At 43.4% G+C, this 24,931-nt stretch overlaps 1 protein-coding gene across 1 annotated transcript in view; it reads right to left on the reverse strand.

Moving 5' to 3' along the window:
* Positions 1–24,931, reverse strand: part of SKAP2 (src kinase associated phosphoprotein 2) — a 422,242-nt gene that overhangs the window by 67,210 nt on the left and 330,101 nt on the right. Inside the window, exon 10 of the mRNA XM_077491326.1 lies at positions 16,223–16,306. Within this exon, the coding sequence (XP_077347452.1) occupies positions 16,223–16,306 (84 nt within the window). The remainder of the gene's footprint in view (positions 1–16,222; positions 16,307–24,931) is intronic.

Below are 24,931 nucleotides of genomic sequence, written 5' to 3' on the forward strand. Positions count from 1 at the left end.
TCCAGGAAATTCTGCCATAGATCTCCCACCTACTGAGGATACACAGGATGGGACTGTCATGACCACTCGGGCACTCCGGTCGTATCCAAGAGACTCACCCTTAGAGATCCGTCGTGGAGATCTCGTCGTTTCCCGTTGACGCGCGCTAAAGCCAGCGAACGCGTTCGCGTCAACACGAACGCACGCGCACACGCACGCAGGTCACGAACGGGTGCACGTCTACGCGCGAGGGCGCGCTGACCCGTCGTACGTCCGTTTGGCGCCCTAAGGCCTTCTTAAGTCACAGGCTCCCTTCCATCCGTGCTGTCCGGCCTACAGCGTGTCCGTGATCCGTGCTATTTGTATCTGAACCTGTTATCTGATTCCTGACATCCGGCTTGTTCCTTGACTCTGATCGACTGCTGCCTGCCTACGACCTTTGCTTGTTTTGACCACGTCTCTGCCTCTTCCCTTTGTACCGTGCTGACCATCTCCTGCTGACCCGGCCTGTATCTGACTACCGCTGTTCCTGCTACCCATCTGAGTTCCTGTGTTACGGGTCATCTGCTCACCAGCCAGTTTCTGCACTTGTGCCTACCGGCTACAGTCTAGTTCCATCCGCTGTTCCAGCCTGTTGTCTGTGCCCAGCTGATCATCTGGACCAATACCACCTGCCAGGCACTTGTGCCCTCTGAACTGTTGAATACCTGTTCCCACCTCCAGGGGTTCAATAGCCAGGGGATACGAGGGGCCGCTCCCTGCATTCCAGGCTCAACCACCAGGTACGTGACAGTACCGGACAGCCATGTCCGAGCCTGCGCAGGGAGCCTCCCCCATGGACGAGCTCTGCCATCATCTGGCCGGCCTTACTCAAGCAGTCAAGAGTTTGCAGGAGGGCTACGGAAGACTGGAAGAACAAGTCCAGGCACTATCTGCTTCAGCACCAGCCGCCCCAGGGGCCCATGCTTCGCCCTCAGTAGTTATGTTGCCACCGGAACCCAGGGTGCCAACCCCGGAACGATTCACGGGAGTCCGAAGCAAGTTTAGGGCCTTCCGCAATTCCTGCGAGCTGTATTTTGCCTTGCAACCCCGGACCTTCTCCCTAGAAGCAACGAAGGTGGGATTCATCATCTCCTTGTTGACAGATGAACCTCAGACCTGGGCACACCGTCTGTTAGAGCGTAAAGACCTTGCTCTAGACTCTGTGGATACCTTCTTTCAGGCAATGTCCAAGCTCTATGAGGATCCCCAACTGGCTGCCACCGCAGAAGCAGCCCTACGTGCCCTGCAGCAGGGTCGTAGACCAGTGGAGGACTATGTCTCTGAATTCCGGCGTTGGAGTGCGGACACGGAATGGAACAACGCGGCTCTGCGTTTTCAGTTCCGCCTGGGCCTTTCCGAGGCCTTGAAAGACGAGTTGGCCCGTGTAGGCATCCCCGAGACATTAGAAGCGCTAATAGACACCTCCATCCAGATCGACAGGCGCTTGAGAGAACGCCGCCAGGAACGCTCTTCCACGGCTACCCGTCCAATCTGGATGCTACCACGGGTGCCTAGTCACCCTACTCCCCCTGCTCCACCTGCATCCACGTCGGACACCTCAGAGCCTATGCAGCTGGGGCTCCTGCGCCCGTCTCTGACACCAGAAGAACGTCAACGTCGCCGGGCCAATAACCTTTGCCTGTATTGCGGAGAGCCAGGACATTTTGTTCGTGCCTGCCCAGCCAAGTTACGTAAGTGCCTTCTTGTTCCTCCTGTTCCTTCCTCTGTGCTGCCTGATAACACTTCTCATCTGGCCGTTCCCGTCCTTTTGCAGCTCCCAGGAAGGACTATCCAAACCCACGCGGTTATTGATTCCGGGGCTTGCAGTGGCTTTGTCGACTCATCCTTCGCCCGAAGAAATAGGATTCCCCTCAGACCAAGGGAGAAGGGGCTCTCTGTATACCTGGCTGACGGATCTACCCTGGGCTCAGGACCAGTGACTTTGGAGACTAGTCCTTTACCTGCTGTCATTGCCGGTACTCATCAAGAACTTCTGTGCCTGGATGTTATTCAGTCCCCGCTGTTTCCAATCATCCTTGGCATGCCCTGGTTGAGGGCACACAACCCACGGATTGATTGGACCACCGGAACCATCGAGTTCCCCTCGGACTACTGCCACCGGCATTGCTGCCAGAATCCTGACGGGGACTCCTCGGTTCTTCTCTGTTCTGAATCTGATGATGATACCCGACTAGCGGTACCCAAGGAATACCACGCCTTCTTAGATGTTTTCAGCAAAAAGGGTGCAGAGACCCTTCCTCCTCATAGGCCATATGACTGCCCAATAGAACTACTCCCGGGGGCAGAAATCCCCTTCGGTAGAATTTTCCCTCTTTCTGAGTCTGAGCTGAGTGCCCTGAAATCATACCTAGATGACAGTTTGGAGAAGGGGTTTATTCGGCCTTCCACCTCCCCGGCAGGCGCTGGCATCTTCTTTGTTGAAAAGAAGGATCACTCACTACGCCCTTGTGTGGACTATCGGGCCCTGAATAAGATTACCATCAAAAATCGATATCCCCTGCCATTGGTACCTGAACTCTTCCAAAGACTAGGATCTGCTAGGTTCTTCTCGAAGTTAGATCTTCGGGGTGCCTATAACCTTGTACGCATCAGGAAGGGTGACGAATGGAAGACCGCCTTCCGTACCCGCTTTGGGCATTACGAATATTTGGTGATGCCTTTTGGACTATGCAATGCCCCGGCCACCTTCCAACATTTTGTTAATGATATTTTTAGGGACTATCTAGATTTGTTTGTAATAATTTACTTGGATGATATTTTAATTTTCTCCTCCACTCTAGCCATTCATCGGGAACACGTGAAGAAGGTACTGACCCGTCTCCGCTTCCACGGTTTGTATGCCAAACCAGACAAATGTACCTTTGAACAGCAGAGCATTCAGTTCCTTGGCTTGGTCATCTCGGTAAGAGGAGTAGAGATGGACCCACAGAAGATCGCAGCCATCCAAGATTGGCCTGCTCCTTCAGATAGAAAGGGAGTCCAGCGATTCGTGGGCTTTGCTAATTTTTACCGCAAATTCATAAAAGGTTTTTCTGCTATCATCGCTCCCATCACTGAGCTGACCAGACAGAACCGAAGGTTCCAGTGGACTCCCGAAGCACAAAAGGCCTTCCAGTCTCTGAAGGACCTATTCGTCTCCGCATCGATCTTGAAGCATCCCGATCCTGCTCTACCGTATACCCTTGAGGTGGACGCCTCGGAAATAGCAGTAGGAGCAATACTTTCCCAAAGGCAGGGACCCAAGTCCTTACTCCATCCAGTCGCCTACTTCTCCCGCAAGTTATCAGAGGCTGAAAGAAACTATGACGTTGGAGACCGTGAGCTTTTAGCCATCAAGTCCGCCCTTGAAGAGTGGCGTTATTTACTAGAAGGGGCTACTCATCCAATCTTGATCTATACAGATCATAAAAACCTGGAGTACCTGAAGTCAGCCAAGAGACTTAAGCCTCGTCAGGCCAGGTGGGCACTCTTCTTTTCCCGATTTGTATTCCACATAACGTACCGTCCTGGATCCAAGAACACCAAGCCGGACGCTTTGTCTCGTATGTTCAGTCAGCCGGAGAACTTACCATCTTCCGACACCATTCTCTCGGCTGGGAACTTCCTTCTTCTCCAGGGAGACGTGATCTCTCAGCTTAAGCAGGCGTCCATAGGCGCCATCCCTCCATCTGGCATTCCGTTATCCTCCAGTGATGGCCTTCTTTGGCATGAGAGCAGGATTTTCGTCCCCCAGGCAGCCCGAACTCCGGTTCTGGCCTCCTGTCATGACCATCCCTTGGCTGGCCACTTTGGATCATTCAAGACCCTGGAACTACTCAGACGCACCTTCTGGTGGCCACGGATGAAAGATGACTGTAAAAATTACGTACAAGCCTGCACCACTTGCATCCGAAGTAAGGGCAACAAATTAAAAGCCTGGGGTCTTCTGAAACCACTACCCGTCCCCGACAGACCATGGAGAATGATCTCCATGGACTTCATCGTTGAACTCCCCCCTTCAGAAAACCATTCCACGATCTTCGTTGTGGTTGACCGACTCACCAAGATGGCGCACTTCTTGCCCATGAAGGGCACCCCTTCAGCCGCGGAGACAGCTAACACTTTTATAAAAGAAATTGTGAGGCTTCACGGCATTCCTGCCAACATCACGTCCGACAGGGGGGTGCAGTTCACCTCAAGATTTTGGAGGGCGCTCTGCGAAGCATTGAAAATTGACCTTCGCCTATCCTCAGCCTACCACCTGCAGACCAACGGCCAGACCGAAAGAACAAACCAAACATTGGAACAATATCTTCGCTGCTTTTCGTCCTTCTCCCAAGACGACTGGGCTTCTCTGTTACCAATGGCGGAGTTTGCATACAATAATACTGTTCATTCGGCCACCAAGCAATCCCCGTTCTACGCAAACTTTGGTTTTCACCCGTTGTTCCTGTCTGGCGACCTTCCTGAGTGTTCTGTGCCAGCGGCTCAGAGGAACCTGAATTTCTTTGAAGAGAATAACAAACTCCTACAGGAAACCCTGGCCAGGTCACAGGAGCATAATAAAGACGTATTTGACCGTAAGAGAAGAGGGGAGCTGGACCTTAAGGTTGGGGATCGGGTCTGGCTGTCTACCCTGAACCTTAAACTCTCCTGCCCTTCTAAGAAGCTGGGCCCAAAATTCATAGGTCCTTTTCCAATTAAGAGGAAACTCAACGATGTGGCGTTTGAACTCAAACTCCCGGAATCCTTCCGAATCCACCCAGTTTTTCATGTCTCACTCCTCAAACCCACCGTCACGGACCCCTTCACCGACAGAATCTCCAACCCTCCGGAACCCGTACTGATCAATGGGGAAATGGAGTTCGAGGTAGAGGCTATTCTGGACTGTAGGAAGAGGCAGAACCAGACTCAATTCTTAGTCAAATGGAAAGGGTATGGACCTGAGGAGAACTCCTGGGAGCCGGAGACCAATATCCACGCCAAAAGACTCATCCGCGCCTTCAAGAAATCCTATCCGAATAAGTTGGCTCGATTAGGCATCCGGAGGCTGCCCCTTGGGGGGGGGCAATGTCATGACCACTCGGGCACTCCGGTCGTATCCAAGAGACTCACCCGTAGAGATCCGTCGTGGAGATCTCGTCGTTTCCCGTTGACGCGCGCTAAAGCCAGCGAACGCGTTCGCGTCAACACGAACGCACGCGCACACGCACGCAGGTCACGAACGGGTGCACGTCTACGCGCGAGGGCGCGCTGACCCGTCGTACGTCCGTTTGGCGCCCTAAGGCCTTCTTAAGTCACAGGCTCCCTTCCATCCGTGCTGTCCGGCCTACAGCGTGTCCGTGATCCGTGCTATTTGTATCTGAACCTGTTATCTGATTCCTGACATCCGGCTTGTTCCTTGACTCTGATCGACTGCTGCCTGCCTACGACCTTTGCTTGTTTTGACCACGTCTCTGCCTCTTCCCTTTGTACCGTGCTGACCATCTCCTGCTGACCCGGCCTGTATCTGACTACCGCTGTTCCTGCTACCCATCTGAGTTCCTGTGTTACGGGTCATCTGCTCACCAGCCAGTTTCTGCACTTGTGCCTACCGGCTACAGTCTAGTTCCATCCGCTGTTCCAGCCTGTTGTCTGTGCCCAGCTGATCATCTGGACCAATACCACCTGCCAGGCACTTGTGCCCTCTGAACTGTTGAATACCTGTTCCCACCTCCAGGGGTTCAATAGCCAGGGGATACGAGGGGCCGCTCCCTGCATTCCAGGCTCAACCACCAGGTACGTGACAGGGACACTGAACCCAGAAGCTACAGAGTTCATTCCATCTAGTGGTGTGCCTGAAGGCTGGGAAGATATCCCTAGCATTTACTCAGAAGAGGAAGGAACTGATGTTCCAGAACCAGTGATGCTGTCAGAATGTGTTCCTGAAGTAGAGCCTGTGGCACCAGAGCCTGAAGTCCCAAGAGAACAGAGAGCTCGCCGAGTTGTGAGACCCCCCAAGAAGCTAACCTACTCTCAAATGGGAGAGAGCTCTGAGGACTCTGTTGTGACTGCTAGAAGAAGTGCTGAACGCTCTAATCCTTCCACTGACCATTTGGTGGAGGGCAACCCCAGCTCACTCTCTGGCACAGTTAGGCAGGCCACTCATGTCAGTGTGACCTGTGGGACAGGGAATCCCACCTCTGAGTTCTGGTGGAAATTCCCTGTACCAACATCATACTCAGCACTTTCAAAATTGGTACAGGATATGTGTTAAAAGTTTATCTTTGGGGACCAAAGAGTTTAAGTGGGGGGAGTGTGTAGCGGGGTCTCTTTAAGAACTATAAAACTACTGTTCCCAGAACCCCGCTGGTTCCCAGGATGCTTTGAGTTATGCCCCAGAGACTTATGGGGGAGGAAATATAAGGAGGGGGAGAGGCCTAGTTCGCTCTTTTTTGGACACCCCCTCTCTTCAAGCAAGAGGAGATCTGTGCTGAACTGCTGAGGCACAAGGCCTGAAGCCTGGGCCTTGTGCTCTTTTCCAAAGAGCTCTCTGCCAGCCTAGTTGCACCTGAGAGACATTTTCTCATTCCTTGCTGCTGTACACCAGAAGGATTGAAGACTCGGAGGTCGTGGATTCCTGTTCCTAGACGAAAAGGCAGAGAAACCGGACTTGGACTTGTCCGGGTGGTGAGAGCTGTTTAAAGACAGATGCTTTATCTTTATTATTCGTTTGGATTACAAAGTTGTTCTTCAAGTGCACCACCGAAAGATTGCTAGCGAATATTGTTTTACTGGACTTCCATCTAGATCAGTCAGGCCTGACTGCATAGGTAGACAGTGCTGGGTGTTTACCCATGTGGGGAAGTAGCTGAAAAAGGGCAGCGCTAGAGTTGCATAGCAATACTTTATTATGCTGATTACTCTGTTTATCTTTATTACTGGTTACTGCAGGGACCTGATTATGTGTTGCAATCCAAATGTTTGATTCATGTTATTCCTTTTATAAAAACAATAAGTAAAGTCAGTTATATACTTTCAAAGATTGTCTATGAGCTTGAGTTACCCACGCACGCACACACACATATTTAGAGTATAAGTGATTTAATGTGTATTGCTAGATACTAACTGTGCCAGAGTGGGTAGTGCAGATTGCCGGGGGGTTGGCGGAGCTGTGCTCAGGACCCAAACCAAACTTGCGGCCCTCTTAAGTGAGGGTATCGCTATATATATATTTACCATACCCAGTTTCTGCCCACAGGCCAGGCAAGGGTAATGTCAACATTCTTAAAGTGAGATCCCATGGTATGAAATTTTCCATATTTTGTCCTGTTACAACCAAAAACTTACATGTATTTTATTGGGATTGTATGTGATAGACCAACACAAAGTGGAACATAATTGTGAAGTGGAAAGAAAATGAGAAATGCTTTTCCAAATGTTTGACAAATAAATATGTGAAAAGTGTGTCAAGTCAATACTTTGTAGAACCACTTTTCGTTGCAATTACAGCTGCAAGTCTTTTTGGGGGTGTCTCTACCATCTTTGCACATCTAGAGAGTGACATTTTTGCCTATTCTTCTTTGCAAAATAGCTCAAGGTCTGTCAGATTGGATGGAGAGCGTCTGTGAACAGCAATTTTCAAATCTTGCCACAGATTCTTAATTAGATTTAGGTCTGGACTTTGACTGGGCCTAACTACTGCGCAAAAGTTATAGCATCTACAAAATAGGGGATAGATTTATGGAATTTGTATTATACTTTTTGTTTTACTACTAATGGCGGTGATCTGTCTCTCCCAGGAGCAATCGCGGGTGCCCGGCAGACATGGCGCCTGCTGGGCACATGCACCGGCTCCATTGTCGCTCTGCGGGTGCACCTCTGGCGGGCCCCCTAGTTCTCTTAAAGCAAAGCCTGGCATGGATTTGCACTGTATATAAAGTCTACACTGAATGCACTGTATATATATATATATATATATATATATATATATATATATATATATACACTAAACGGCATGCAAGCCACTAACTAACCTGCCTAATCTAGCTCAAGTTCTCTCAATCTCTCCACGTTATTACACTAGATACGGCCACCGTGTGAGCAGCCTTATATAGTGTGGGGCATGGACTTAGCCCCCTGAGCCATGATTGGCCAATCATGGCTCTCCCAGCAGATCGTGCTGTGATTGGCCAAATCATGCAGGTCTGGTACATGCTTTGGCCAATCAGTAGCCGTCAATGTTATGCGATCTGGCAGTGCTCTAATTTTCCACAAACACCCCATGTGTTCAGTTTGTTTGTGGACAAACAAACACCCGATGTTCAAGTCGAACATATGTTCGATTCGAATATCGGGGCCATCCCTATTTATTTGTAAAAAATTTGGAAAATCATTTATCATTTTACTTCCACTTCACAATTATGTGCCACTTTGTGTTGGTCTATTACATAAAATCCCAATAAAATACATTTACGTTTTTGGCTGTAACATGACAAAATGTGAAAAATTTCAAGGGGTATGAATATTTTTTCAAGGCACTGTATGTAGTAACTTTTTTCTTCACTAGCTGCTTTTCTTCTTCTTTTATTTTTTTTATTTTTTATTTTTTTACAGCTGTGTAAAATAAGGGGGCCTGCCATTGCTATACAGATATAATAGACAAGAGCATCCCGAACCCTGAAGTGCTGGAGAATCAGCATTAACATATTCATACACATAAAATACACTTCATACAAATGCTGGTTTGCTGGTTGGGATATAGGCTGGATCAACTGTATAGGAAATTATTATCTTTTTATTGTTAGTATGTGTTGTACAGTACATCATGCTAACCTATTAAGCAACACTTTGGTCTATACAAGCAACACAAGCAAGTGCACTTGGAAGTAAAGTTGCCGTAGATCCGAGGGGAACATGAAGGGAAAATAAAAAACAGCATTTTAGCTTGCACATGATTGGATGATAAAATCAGCAGAGCTTCCCCTCATTTCAGATCTACCCCTTAGATTTAGAGTGACTGTACTTACAAGTGCACTTGCAGTGCAAAGTGGATTTGCCTTTCATAAATAACCCCCTTTGTCTACAAATTCACTCCAGTCCCTGTGCCCAGCAGGTGCTTGAAATCCTAGTCTGCCTACTATATATCAGGGTATTTGGGAGGAAACCAATTACCAACTAGTAAGTTTTTGGTTTAGAGGAGGAAACTGGAAATTGAAGAATCTAATTGCCCATTGGAAGAAAAGATTGTAGCATTGTAGAAGTGTGGTTTTGAATATTATTTTTTAACTGGTGCCTGTAATTAAACAAAAAGTTCATAGGTTCCCATATGCTGATGGAATCACCTTTCAAAAATATGAAATATCTGAAATATTGTTTCTGTAACAATGTTTCAAACGCTAATACACAGTTGTGAGAATTAGGACTGAAAAATAAACAATGAAGAGAAAGTAAATGGATATAGCCCTAGCGGCTTGCCTTTCTTCTAGTGTACACCAACACCAGACTTGAGAAGAAAATTACCGTAAATGCAGTATGTTTATGCTTTTATACATAGTTATTTTTTTCTTAGCTGCTTTGACATGCTTGTGATTTTTGAGAGTGCCTTTGAGAGTGATGCTTGAGAGTGCCTTTGAGTCACTTCTGAGTTCTGAGTTACTTTCATATTCAATTCTATTGGGAAGAAAAGCAGCTGATATGCAAACCAATAACTGGATGCTTAAAGTGGTTGTAAACCCTTACAACCAACTTTGACCTACAGGTAAGCCTAGATTAAGGCTTACCTGTAGGTCCAAGAAATAACTCCTAAACCTATACGGTATAGGACATATTTACCCGAAGACAGCCACCGCTGTCTACGGCGCATGCTGTCTACGGCGCATGCGCCGTAGACAGCGGCGCGCATGCGCACTGGGAAGGCCGCAGGTCGCAGCGATATGCCGCGAGTGTCGGCTCCCGTGCGTATGCGCGGGAGAGCCGCGAGTCTCGGAAGTCGCCCCGGGATCCATGGCAGCGGCAAAGAGGAAAACGGAGGACAGCTTCGGGGGCTTCATTCTCAGGTAAATTATTCATAATGAGCTAGTATGCTATGCATACTAGCTCATTATGCCTTTGCCTTACAGGGTGTGCTTTTTAAAAAAAAAAATGTTTGCCTTTACTTCCTCTTTAAGAGCATATATATATATATATATATATATATATATATATATATATATATATATATATATATATATATATATATATATATATATATATATATATATATATATATATATATATATATATATATATATAGATAGATATATAGATAGATATATATATAGATGTATATCTATAGATATAGATAGATAGATAGATAGATAGATAGATAGATAGATAGATAGATAGATAGATAGATATGGTATATACTGTATATCATCATCATTAATATATAAAAAAATGTATGTGATCGCATAATGGGCTTAGAGAGTTGGGGGGGGGGGGGACTGCAGGGGGGCATGTAAGCAGGAGGCAGCGAAACACCATTACACTGATCTTCCTATTGAAAAGCTGTGACGAAGGGGCCCTGCGTTGCTCTGAAACGTTGCACTTGTCTCCGTGATGTGATCTCTCTGCAATAAACAAACCTTTGGACAGTGATTGTTAATCCATGGTGTTCTGGCGAATATGTACACCTGCTTGATGTTCCCAGGACCCAGCTGGTAATCACTACAACACCCACCATTTTACGAGACTTGTTTGCCAGGAACGTGTGCGATAAGAATATAGATGAGACTCAACATACATGTGGACATTACCTGGAGCGATCTGCATTAGAATGGCTGCTGAGGAAAGCCTACTCCTAAATCCACTTATCAAGCATTTTACTATTTGTATAATTCCTCCCAAGAGCCAGTCCATTGTTTGCGTTAGAGCATCAGGCTCATGGGGAATACTGAAGCAGGGTGCTGTGATATTTTAAGCAAGCTAGGTACAACACACTGCAGGTGTTTCATCAGATTAGGCGACCCGTCAGATTTTGTAACGAAATTGATGTCCCGTTGCTACCATCTTGCTACACCCCACACTTCTCCACAGTAAGGATTCAGTGAGAAGACAGGAAGCGGACATCTTGTTACATCCACTTGAGTTTTGCATTTCACACTTATTTTCAACACTAAACAGAGCTTATAAGGTGGAATACAGGATTTAGAAAACCGATGGAGTGTTTGGTGTTGAATTTTAAAAGCAGCGGCAAGCCTGCTTATCTCACATGTTTGCTAATCTGACAGAACACCTCTGATTTTATAATTTGACATGTAAACCATCAGATGGATTTGTAAATACTGCATTTCACTATATAAGCTCCGTTTATTGTTAAAAATAAGTGTGAAATGCTAAATTACGGTGGGTGTAACAAGATATCCACTTGCCCCCTTCTCGGTGTGTCTTTACTGTGGAGGAGTGCGGGGTGTAGCAAGATGGCAGCGATGGAACGTCACTTCAGTTACAAATTTTGATGGGTAGCCAAATCTGATGAAACATCGGCCCCTCCTGTCAGCCATGATCTGCCTACATTGCATAGGGAAGCACCGAATCCCTGTGGTCACATCAATGGGTCTAAACTAAGGTATATACTGAAAGCAAAAAGGGTTATTTCAAATTTGAAAATGTCATTAGGATGTTGAGGAAAGGGGTGGATCCAGGGAAGGCAAAATGTAAACTGATTGAACTGAAACATTGCATACGTAAAATCATTCAGCACCAAGAATATGCATTGTTTGGTGTTTATAACTATAGAAATAAAGAAGAAAATAGCATTGAAATAAGGTACAAGAACTGGTACTTCTCACAGAGGGAGTTAGATGGTTATCTTCTTTCTGAATAGCACAAAAAAGAAAGTAAAACAGTTTTCAAGTGTTGTAGTTTTTCACACAATATGTGTAAAATTATTTAGGTATCCTGCAGTGGTGAAATACTGTACAGTATGATGTGCTTACTTCCTTTCTAAAAAGCACACTGCGAACCTAAACACTTACAGCAACCTGTTTCTGCTTTCCTGTGTGGACCATGAAATCAGCCCTTTGTTTCCTGTCCACATGTCATACTAGGAAGAGAACGGAAAGGGACTTCCTGATCATGGTCTCCATGTCCACCCTGCTCCTGACAGGAGGAGAGGGGTGATGTATATGGCACGTACAGCTGACAGGGCGACCCAGACTACATTTCCTTTCAGGACACAGTTAAGATAGAACCACTATGCTTATGCTGTGCAGAGGTGCTAAGTCCTGATAAGAAGCACATCGTCTTCACTGCCGGTGTCATGTATTATCTGGTTTATTTAAACTAAAATATGCTTCCCCCCAGCAGAACCTAATTTTGCATTAGCTTAGGTTACTATGATTCCATAAACTCCAAGAAAACCACTGGACACAGCTGAAATACCCATGTGAGAATGGGTTTACTTTCAAAAGTCTTGGTTGTTCTTTGTTCACTGTGATTCACACACCTTTGCCACAAATCAGAACAAAACAAATGACACTACTTTTTCTTGAGTCACCCACAACCTATGCTTTAGGGTTGTCTCCTATCTAACTGTGTGTTAGGGGAATAAAGTGTAAATCACAAGATTGGGGAACAGAATAAAATCCTCTTATGCAGATAAAACACATCAAATATAGCATAAACCTGATCATACACTTGTAGATTGTGGAAATAACATTCATACCAACCTTTGTACAAAAAAATTCAATACATTCAATGACATGATAAATGCCTTTTGAAAGTACATTTTCATTTAATTCTAACATTCTATTTGGGAGCAAATAGACTTCTCCAAATGAAAATAACATACACTGTTAGAAAGTCATTTGTTCAAGAGAATTTTTCCATCCTGCGCCTTCAAACGTAATTTTGACCCCACTAACAATTAGAAAATGTAATGAAGATTCTTATATAATATATATATATATATATAAATTTTCTAACAAAATTGAAACTTGAACTGAATTGAACTGAAAGAGAGAGTAAGGTTGTCCATACATTCAACTGTTCAACCAGAAGGTTGAAAAAAAAATGGCCAGATTCTTCCATCCACACATTTGACGTGGATGTAGGAATCACTCCCATTGTGCTATTGTATTCTGAAAGCAGGGAGCCTGACAGCAGAATACACTGATCAGTGTTGCTGGGCCGGCTATAACCGGCAGGAAAAACCTGACAGGCTGGCTTGATATATCGACTTGTGTACAACCAGCCAGCCCATACAGTGATTGAAATTCATTCGGTCCCTCCTGAACCAGTTGAATTTAAATCCTTAAAATTTGAAAACATATAAAAAAAAATGAACTAAAACGTTGCTTTCCCTTTAAATACCTCTCTCAAATACCTCATCACAATATCATCATTTACAGTGGGTATAGAAAAGAATCACCCCCTTTAAAATAATCACATTTTGTTGCTTTGCAGCCTGAAATGAAGAAAGATATGGTTTTTGTTTTATCCAGCTGTATTTACTCAGTTCAACTTATAACATCCAAGTAAAAGATATATCACCAACATGTCAGTAAAAAAATCAAAAACAGAGTCGCTGAGTTGGAAAAAGTATCTCCCTCCTCCTAAAAATGACTTGTAAACTCAATAGCTAATCACCTTCTCAATTGCAATCAAAGCCATTTGAATTTCAATTATGATCAGCTGGGGTCATTTTGATTATCTCAGCATGAAACAAGCTTTCCTGGAGCATGCCAGTCCCTGGCAGTGCAACTGAAGCAAACAATCAACTATGGATGATGAGGCACTGTCAAAAGATCTCTGAAAAAAAGTTGTGGATAGGCACAAGGCCACTCCTCAAAAAGATACCAAAAACATTTCAAAGGCTTTATCAATGCCTAGAAGCACAGTGAAGTCTATTATTAAGAAGTGGAAGCTATTTGGTACAACAGAGACCCTCCCTGGATCAGGGGTTCTCCAAACTGGATGAAAGAGCCAGAAGGAAACGGTCTGGAGCTCTGGCTTGGCTATTGTAAAGGAAGCGCAGATTGACCACTCTTAACTAGGAAATTACAAGATCTCTGGAAAAAACGCAGTTTCGCGATTTGGCTGGTGACACCTGCTCTATCCTGCCTCTCATCACTTTCACAGCATGTGGGACTACTCATCTTGACTTATCTTGGAACATTTCTCTGGGACTATAGTTTTAGTAGTTTCATTATGTTTTGAAAACCACATACATGTTCACTACATTTTTTTCAACTTAGTGTTGCATTATTTGTTTTGTATTTCATATATGTAGAGTATTTGGACATTGTGCACAGAACCGGTTTTTCACTATTTGCGCAGATTTATTCAGTTTTTTGTATTAGAGTGGCCATTGCGTGCATGTGACAACAATATAACAAATTATCCACAAATATCACTATGGGAGGATTGCAAGAAAAAAGCCACTCCTCAAAAAGGGCCACATGCACTCAGGACTGACCTTTGTAAAAACGCACTTTGAAGATTCTGAGGCCACATAGAAAAAGGTGGTATGGTCAGATTATACTAAAATTGAATTATTTTCCTCAACACCAAACGATATGTCTGACAGAAATTCAATACAGCTCACCATCCACAGGAGCTGTGGCATAAAACTATTTTTATAATATTATCTTTGACTACCAGACCGGTCACCATTAAATTTAACTAAAGTTGAGCAGTTCTGCAAAGAAGAGTGGGCAAACATTGCAAAGTCTAGATGTGCAAAGTTAGTAGAGACATATTTCAACAGACTAAAGGCTGTAATTAGAGCAAAAGGTGGTTCAACAAAAATACAGACACAAGGGGGTGATCCTTTTTTCAACTCAATGATTCTGTTTTTTTTTTTTTTTTTTTTTTTTTTTTTACATGTTGGTGTTATATTTTTCACTTGGATGGTATACGGTGCACTGAGTAAATACAGCTGGATAAAACACAAACTGTGTTTGTCTTCAATTCAGGTTGCAAAACAACAAAATGTGATTATTTTAAAGGCGGTGAATGTTTTCTATACCCACTGTATATATGATCTAACTGTTTTCCAATGCACAATACCATAATATTGCTAGGCATCACTTACACATTTTACTGTGTTCATCATTATGCTGAATGCCCCTTAGGCAACACTTTAAATGTCACCTTTGTGACCAATAATAAGCTTTACTTGTAAGAAAAGCCCCACCTCTCTAGTATGGACATTAGGGAATCAGAACAGATCCTTATGCCGTTTCTTCCATCAATGTCAACACTGGAGAACTATAGACCATAAGGTAGGATACATTTCCATTCCCATAGCAGTCACAGGGTGTGTCATTGGAGACAAAATAATTTTATTATAGGAATCACCCCGCTAGGACAGATCTCAAACTTTGTCAAACCCATTAACTTTACAACACTGTTCCTATGGCTCTGGGGAGTTTTTCAAGTTTTTAGGCAAACTCTCCTATTGTAGTTTAGGTGTGACAGGCTTTTTTTAATAAAAAAAAATATATTTTTTGTCTAGGTAGTTTACTTGAAGACTTTTGCATCCTGGATAATAGGGCAGACTTCTGTTGCGGACCTCTCTATGTCTAGGTGTTTATTCTTCTCATTTCCATGCTATGGTTGTACCAGGAGTCGGGCTTCTCTTCTCTAATTCGATTGTTCTCCGCTATAATCATATTCAATGAAGATATGCATGGCCAACATTTAAACAGGCTGCAGATCAATTAGTGGTCTTAGGTTTATCTGATTTTTATCAAAGAAGACAGACCTGCAGGTCGATTGTCAGAGCCTGTGTCAAGTTGACCTTTTCACAGATGTCTACATTGCCAGTCCCTTGGGTTACTTGTTGTCCCCTGTCAGCCTTTGAATGGCAGAAGTCTGTTCTGTTCAAGCACAAAGTATACACAGATGTCTATATTACATTCTCATAGGTGTGACAGCAACTGCATGTTGTATCTATAAACTGTCCTTTAGCTGTGACACTTCCTCAATGATGATAAGCTAATTTATGCAACTAAATCTCCTTTGTGCAGAAATGAAAGCTAATTGAGTCATTACAAAGTAATTCAGGAAGGAATGCCTAGTATAAACTGGCTTACTTTAGAAATCCTTCTCAAGTGTGTTTCCTGCATCCTAAATGGTTCTAAGTAGCTTAGCTGCCACTGAACATCTAGCCCAAAACAGACAACTTTTCGAGATGTGAATAAATAACACAGACAAATTAACACAACATAGTAATTACCTGAGGCAGTGCTTGGAGGAGTCTGGCTTATGGGTGCCTTGAGAGGTTTTTGGATCTCAGTTACGATCGGTTGACTTTCGTCCTCTGAAATAAAGAGTGTTTGATTTTACAAGTTAAAACTTTTGTTCATAATTGGAAATGTGTGATACTATCATGTCAGACATAAATAACACAAGCTGAGAAAATGCAAATGTCAAAATAACTGAACTGGAATAAAAGGCTAACACTCACAAAATAATTCTAAGTTGTTTACCGTTGTTTGAGGAGTTCAATACTTGGCTTCCTCTGCACCAATCTATACAATAGAGGGGAAGTAGGCAACACAACAGGTACATGGACAAACATCTGCTATGCAAACATTTTCACAACAACCTGCCAACATGACTTGATCTGTTACTCTCACAGTGACAGATTCGCTGATTTCCTCTATCCCATCAATCTTTGGCCTTTCTTGGGAAATTGTCAGTGAGATTGACAACTTTCACAAATGGAACCCACATAACTTTTTTCATGTTGCTTCAAGGAGGCACATCTCTGGTCACTAAGAATCAATGGGATGTAGATAATGATGATAGCAAGTCACATGCCTTAAAAAACACAAGACACAAGCAGGCACATGACAATGGATTGAAGCTGTCTAATCCTTCCTTCTGTGACTTTACACTTCTCTAGGTATATGCATTCAAAAGTGCACACTGTCAAAGCATTTTATAGTTATGTCTTATGAGCTATGTACAGTGCCTTGAAAAAGTATTCACGCCCCTTGAAATTTTCCAAATTTTGGCATGTTACAACCAAATAAAATACATTTACCTTTTTTGGTTGTAACATGACAAAAAATTTAAAATTTCAAGGGGTATGTAAACTGGCTGCATTGTTTTCAGTGACGGACTAAGACCAATTGTTGGATGCAATGCTTCTTGCTTGTTTTGCTGGATCATTGGAACTACAAAGAAAAGGGTCTTCAGTGCCTATTAGCGCCGATCAGTGCTGCCTATTAGTGCCCATCAGTTCTGCATATTAGTGCCTCCTCATCAGTACCCACCAGTGCCACCTCATCAGTATCGCCTCATTAGTGCCCATCAGTGCAGCCTATCAGAGCCCATCAGTGCAGCCTCATCAGTGCACATCAGTGAAGGAGAAAATTTTTTTATTTACAACATTTTATAAGAAAAACTTTTTTAATCTAAAACTTTTCAGTCTTTTTTCCTATGTTTAGCAAAAAATAAAAAACCCAGTGGTGGTTGAATGCCACCAAAAGTAAGCTCTATCTGTCTCAAAAAAAATCCAAAAATTTTTTTTTTGGGGTACAGCATTGCATGACCGTGCAATTGTCATTCAAAGTGCGACAGCTCTGAAAGCTGAAAATTGGCCTGGGCTGGAAGGGGGTGAAAGTGCCCTGTATTACCAGTGGGTTGTTTTTTTTTTTCTTCTTTGTTTTTTGCTAAGTAAATGAAAAAAGACTTTTGACTTTTAGAATTTTGAGTGTGGGTGGATGGTGTGTTCTCCCATGCAAGGGCCACTTGCAGCCAGGATTGCGAGCAGTCAATTCACCGAGCCCCATTCACCAGGGAACCAGCAAACCAATGAATTATCAACTCTGGTGATATATATTTTGACCCGCTCTCTACAATATAATATTGAGGATTTTTTGCTGCACTCATATCTACAAGCTTGACCCTGGGTGGGCCCCTGTCATTTGGCTGCATCACACCACGCCTTTTTTTTGGCTGGCTGCATGTCCCTTCCTCCCCTCCCGTGTTATGGATTAAGCACACCATGCCTCTTGTTCTGGCCGTGTGCCAATAGGATTCCTCTGAAGAAGCTGTTGACGAAACGCATAGTGATACATTGGTATTGATACAGTGACTCGGCAGTCAACCCCCTCCCCCCCGCATATGGAAGATAATTATATCTTTATGTTTCACTCGATTAGTGATTGATTTGTGGGCCAATTTGCACTCTATGTGTAATTTGTCTGTGTTTTCCTTGTATATATGGGAAAGATACATATGGAAGCCAATGAATAGATTGGCAAAGAGAGCATCACTCATGGTACGGTTAGTAAGGTAATTACATGGTATTGTTTGGCCGCAGACAGCATCATCAGGGGCCAGTCCCCTGATGATGCTATCTGCTGTGAAATGTGTTGGGTGGAGCCAACAGATATGACATCAACCATGCACAACTTCTGATCACGGATCTGATGGTGTTTGCTATACAGGATTATTTGCGGAGGCTGTTACATTACATAACTTTGTAAGAGCGCACTTTGTTTTTATAATACATTTTTTCTTAAATGTTATTGCCCTATGGAGATTGCTTTCTTTTCCATTATAATTATGTGGTGGATTTATGAGATCTGCTGTGGGGCTGTGTAATGCTGAGAGATTTCCGGTTTTGATGCATATAATCTATTGGAGCCATTAACCCTTTGATTGCCATTTCATAAAGTCCAGTAATTATTTTAAGCTGGTAAACAGAGAGGGGAGCACTGATTTGTTTGGAGTTTTTGGACACTTTTTCATTGGTCGAAGGTTGGAGCATAACTTCACCTTTATGAACTTTTATGTCGGTGAAGTACATATACGGACACTTTTTGGTGATTTACCACTTACATAATTTTTCACAGTTTTATTGATCATGCATGTCTTTGTACTATAGGAATTCATTTTGTTTTCAATCGCTGCATCATATATACTGTAATCACACTGTATTATATTTACAAAATAAAATGCAGAGTGCAATGTGAAATGCCATGTGCATGGCTGTATGTGTGTATGCATTTGTATATGTATGAACACATAAATATGAACAAGTGAGCATAATAGTACAGCGCTACCATAGAAAAGAAAATATCTGTCAAAATGCACAGATGGTTCTGGTGTTTTTCATTAGATGGTTTCCATGGAAATCTTACTGAAAGTCTGGAAGATTCTTTAAATAAGCAGCTTGTATTTACATGCCTCTCAGCTGCAATGTGGAACTCCTTAACAAATTAACTTATTATTCCATGCACACCGTCCACACAGCCAAATGGACACCCAAGCTGCTGATAGATAGATAGATAGATAGATAGATAGATAGATAGATAGATAGATAGATAGATAGACAGAGAAATGCATACAGAAAATCCAGCTGTTGCATTAATTAAATATTTGATAATATTTCAAATAAAAATTGTGAAATGCAACAATGTGACATATGGAAACTACGGCATGGACCGTAACAACAAGTTGCATAGTACGCAATACTCAAAACAACAAATTACTGATCATTTATATCTATTTACTCTAAATATCTAAACCTGATGGGATTGGTTGCTCTAGATTACTGTTCTTCATGACTTTATTCATGTAAATATTCACGTTTGTATGTAATATAGTATTTTATGTATATTACTCATTGCTGTATGCAGATAAATGACTGAACCTGAACTTCCAGAGAGTTTATCTAACAGAAAAATCTGAAGAGCAGAGTACTCCCAAGCTGCTTTATCTCACCCTGTGATGGCTACCGTTGTGCATCATTTATTAAACTTACTTGAGCATGAAATGGGACTTGAAAAGGCTTCCACATTCTTATAGTTTATTATGTAGGGTAAATGGTCAAGCAAAAACCAAAAAAAAAAAAAGAAAAAAAAAAAAGAAGCTTGATGACAAAGTAGGCTAGCATAAATAAAGTGGGGATAGATCAGTTTAAAAGATAAATACGCTTTTTGTAAACTTTCTGTGCCCCTGATGAACTACCTTGGCATTTCTGAAGTTCTCACTATGCAAAAATGTTTGCTATGTGGCCGGCTCAGCTCTGCTCAGCCTCTTCTTAAAAACGGTCTGTACTCCCAGTGGACTGTAGCGGCCAAAACCCGTTGCAGGGCGGCCTTGACTTAATGGGCTTACCAGTTACCTTCTCGTGGCCTGCTCTTCCACATCTAGGGGTTCCCAGGGTTGATACCCAACGACTTGAACACTGACACAGATAAAGTCCTCTTTAAAGCGGGAGTCCACCGGGACTCCACGTTTTTTTTTTTTTTTTAAAAGCCAGCAGCTACAAATACTGCAGCTGCTGACTTTTAAATAGTGACACTTACCTGTCCAGCGCGCCCGCGATGTCGGCACCCGAAGCCGATCGCTCACTCGTGCCGCCGCCATCTTGGGTATGGGAATCAGGAAATGGAGCCTTTCGGCTTCATTTCCCGGTTCCCTACTGCGCATGCGCGAGCCGCGCGGCGCAATCCGGACGGTCCCCGCTGCCTCTGGGAGCTGTGTGTTTCCCAGCAGGCAGCGGGGCACTTGCTGAAGGGGGCGGGCGCTTGCGGAAAGGGGCGTAACGTACGCCCCTTTCCGCAGAGAGCTAGCCCGGAAGTGGGTGCAGTTACCTGGATTATCCAGGTAACTACACCCCCCTCCCCCCTGAAAGGTGCCGATTGTGGCGCCGGAGGGGGGGGGGATTCCGATGAGCGGAGGTCCATTTTAGGGTGGACCTCCGCTTTAAAGGGTTTTATTTTGCATCAAAAACCTTCAAATAACACAGTCTCTTAGGGAACAGAGGGCACAGGTGAAGAACTCAGGCACCTTGAACTGCAGGTCTAGCAAAGTCTCTATTTCCACCCAGAGTAGGCACTCGCAGCTGCACTTCAAGGCTGAACAGATCTCTAGCCAGAGATCATGGCAGTCAGCACATTGACTCAAACTTGATCAATCAACTAAGGGTTAACAGGAACCTTTTTCCGTCATACCTGAAACGTTTCCCGTCTCCTCAATGGTACTGGAAAAGTGTGAATTCACCAATTTCCTTCCCAACTCAGTAACTAGGCACTTCTCAGGATGCCACTTGCTGGCCTTCCTCCGAAGAGTCCTCCCCTGGTCACTTCCATGAGCTGTGGTGTCCCTCCAAGCCAAGAGCACACCCGGACACTTTGAATCCTCCCTCAGTTACTGTGCCTCGGACCAGCCGGGTCCGAGACTCGGGAACAGATGGATCCCTATCCCAGACCAGACGGGTCTACCAGGGGCCATCAACGGGAACATGTTGTGTCGAACACCCTGTGACCCGGACCCCTCATGGGGCCACCCCAGTCTTGGAACCAGACCAGACCCCACGGGTCTCATGAACATCTCCCTCAAACACGTGACCCACACCGCTTAAGTACCCCCTTTCCAGACTCCTCAGCAGGCCCCGGCACTCCCACTGATTGACTCCGAGAAGGCCGATACCCAAACATCCAACCAGACCTGGTTCTGGCCTGTCATGTGCCCATCACCGGCCACATGACCAGGCAGAATTTCTAAACACAGCCTGGCCAGACTGGTGTTAAGACCCACCTACATAATCAATCCTCAAACCTTTATTGCTCTGAGGCAAAAACTAAATTTTCATGCATATGACATTTTGTTCAAATTGTCATCCGCTACAGGACTATGAAATTTCCAATGGTATAAATAAAGATCATGGTGAGGGTGCATGGTGGGAGCAAGACCCAACAATGAGAATCTTTAAGAACATAACATGTGGCAATGATCAGGACACATGGAGAAGATTTTGGTAGTATGGGGACAAGTGAGTATGTGACCTGTCATGGATGTTGGGGAAGGACATCAGGAGCCCACTATGGGCAAATATGCTAAAAGTGCATATAGTATACCTACTCTTTAAAAATATAAGATAGACTGCTCATTTACCTAATGCAGTGAAACATTCTGAGCGCATATGGTACTTCTCACAATGTGCATAATGTTCTGATTTGTGCTCCTTAAAGACCCTTAAGCCTTAACACACTGTTATGCCCCGTACACACGGTTGGATTTTCCAAAGGAAAATGTTTTTTTTTTTCCGACCGTGTGTAGGCTCCATCGGAAATTTCCATCACACAAAATTTGAGATCTGTATCTCAAATTTTCCAACAATAAAATCTGTTGTCAGAAATTCTGATCTTGTGTACACAATTCTGACACACAAAGTTCCACACATGCTCAGAATCAAGCAGAAGAGCCGCACTGGCTATTGAACGTAATTTTTTTCGGCTCTTCATACATGTTGTACATCACCAACTTTGTGTGACCATGTGTATGCAAGACAAGTTTGAGCCAACATCCGTCGGAAAAAATCCATGGATTTTGTTGTCAGAATGTCTGATCAATGTCCAATCGTGTGTACGGAGAATTTGTTTTTGTTTTGTTTTTGTTCATCTCAAGGGGCTGAACGGAAAAAAAAACCTGAAGAGCTCGGGAGGAGCCACTGTACTAGCTATGCAATGTTAGTACAGCCACCCCCCCCTCGCCGGAACATACCGCTTAGTGCTCTCAGCCATTGGCAGAGAGTGCTGATCAAATGCCAACTGGCAGACCTTTTTCGGTCATGCATCATACACGGGTCGAATGTTGGCTGATTTCTTTTGAACTGGTCGATGCCATCTGATATTCAGCCCATGTTTACAGCCCTTTAAAGTTACTAAGACCACATTTGATGTCACCCACAACAAGATAATAGGATCAGAGAAATTAAAATATAAAAGGGATTAGACAGAACATAAAAATAAGCTAGACCATCACTATAGTGCTCATATGGTACTATAGAGTGTAATTTATCAATCTTGTTCAGTATAATGGTACCTAGCAAGAGAAAAGCAAGGTATTTCCAGACATTGCCTACATCACATAACACAGTACCTTTGTCCAGGAATATTTTTAATGGACAAATACTGATCTGGTCCTGAGTAAGCACCTAGATAAGGAAAACACTGACTCTCAGATGCTGGGTCTTGAGGGTGGTGCAGTAAGTACCAAAGGGCCACAAGTTGTGCACCAGGGGTTTAGTCCATCCTTGCCAGTATAAAAAATGATTTACGGCAAAGAATTTGCATTAAAACGAGGGTGCTGCTAAATTAATTGTATATATTAATGCAGATATTTTTGTTGCTTGTTTTAAGGGGAGGACCAGTAGATGTTCCTCTCAGAGGAGTCACAATTAGGCTGGGTTCACAGTATGTGTGGCGTGTGGCACAGCAGGGAGTCTGCTGCATTCCGGATCACTGTTTCAGGTCCGAATCAGGTCAGAATTTTTGCCTGAATTCGGACCTGAAACTGAGCCAAAGATGCACAGGACTCTTCTGCAGTGCACTACATGGTCGCCCCGGAGATGTGTGAATTGGCTCCATTGGGAGCCAGTCACACTCTCCTGTCATGCAAATTGGATGCAGCGAAACTTGAATACAATTCACATAAGTGTGAACCCAGCCTTAAGAGCCCACTGTTATAATGCGTACACACGAGTGGACTTTCCAGCAGAAAAGGTCTGGGCTTTTTTTCCCCAAAATTCTGATGGACCTAGAAATAGAACATGTTTCAAATTTTCCCCCCGGAACTCCACCGGAACCAGTTCCTATCGAGAAAACCGTTTGTCTGTATGCTATTCCGATGGACCAAAAGCGACGCAAGGGCAGCTATTGGCTACTGGCTATCAAACTTCCTTTTTCTAGTCCCGTCGTACATCATCGCGTTCTAGATGGTCGAACCTTGATGTGATCATGTGTAGGCAAGTCCGTTTTGGCAGAACTCCGTTAAAAAGTCCTTTGGAGTTCAGTCCGATGAGAAGTCCGCTCGTGTGTACGCAGCATTAGTAAAAAGAAAGCAAATAGCGCTGTTAAAACATTTTTATGCACTGCTGTAAACAGTCAGGCCAGTTTCTAATATTAAATGAAGTTGGTTATTAGCCATTGCCTTGTATTTTTTAAGATGAATAATGCTGGGGATTAAAAAAAAAGAATGGACTATCTTATAACTAAATGTCTGTATAACATATGGTACAGTAATGCTAATAAACACTTGAAATTCTCCGGAGTAAGTCTTAGATAAAGTAAGTGGAAGGAAGAATTTATAATTCAGTAGGTGAGATTTACACATTCATTACCAAACATCAAAACCATTCATTATTTTGAATAATGTTCCACTATTCACTCCAAAGAATAAACACTAGATTTACAGCCATACTTTACACCTAACAGCTGAGATTAAGATTTCCTGATAGATAACCAGGTTAAAGTGTTACGTTTACATACCACTTTTAAATAAGGTTTCTATTATGGAATATTATACATATTATTGACCAGTGTCAAACCTAATGCTTCAATATTTATTTCAGATTATGTATGATGGCACTAAGACCCTGCTTTTTTGTGTGTACTTAACCACTTTCAGACCGGACCATTTTGCTGGCTTAAGACCAGGCCACTTTTTGCGATTCGGCACTGCGTCGATTTAACTGACAATTGCACGGTCGTACGACGTGGCTCCCAAATAAAATTGATGTCCTTTTTTCCCCACAAATAGAGCTTTCTTTTGGTGGTATTTGATCACCCCCGCGCTTTTTATTTTTTGCGCTATAAACAAAAATAGAGCGACAATTTTGAAAAAAAGCATTATTTTTTACTTTTTGCTATAATAAATATCCCCCAAAAATCTATAAGAAAATGTTTTTTTGCCTCAGTTTAGGCCGATACGTATTCTTCTACATATTTTTGGTAAAAAAATCGCAATAAGCGATTATTGATCGGTTTGTGCAAAATTTATAGCGTTTACAAAATAGGGGATAGTTCTATGACATTTTTATTAATATTTTTTTTTTACTAGTAATGGCGGCGATCAGTGATTTATATTGTGACTGCGACATTATGGCGGACACATCGGACATTTTTGGCACATTTTTGGGACC

Source organism: Lithobates pipiens, unplaced genomic scaffold (assembly GCF_037356315.1).
Source record: "Lithobates pipiens isolate NorthernLeopardFrog02 unplaced genomic scaffold, aLitPip1_a1.2 Scaffold_19, whole genome shotgun sequence".
NCBI lineage: Eukaryota > Metazoa > Chordata > Amphibia > Anura > Ranidae > Lithobates > Lithobates pipiens.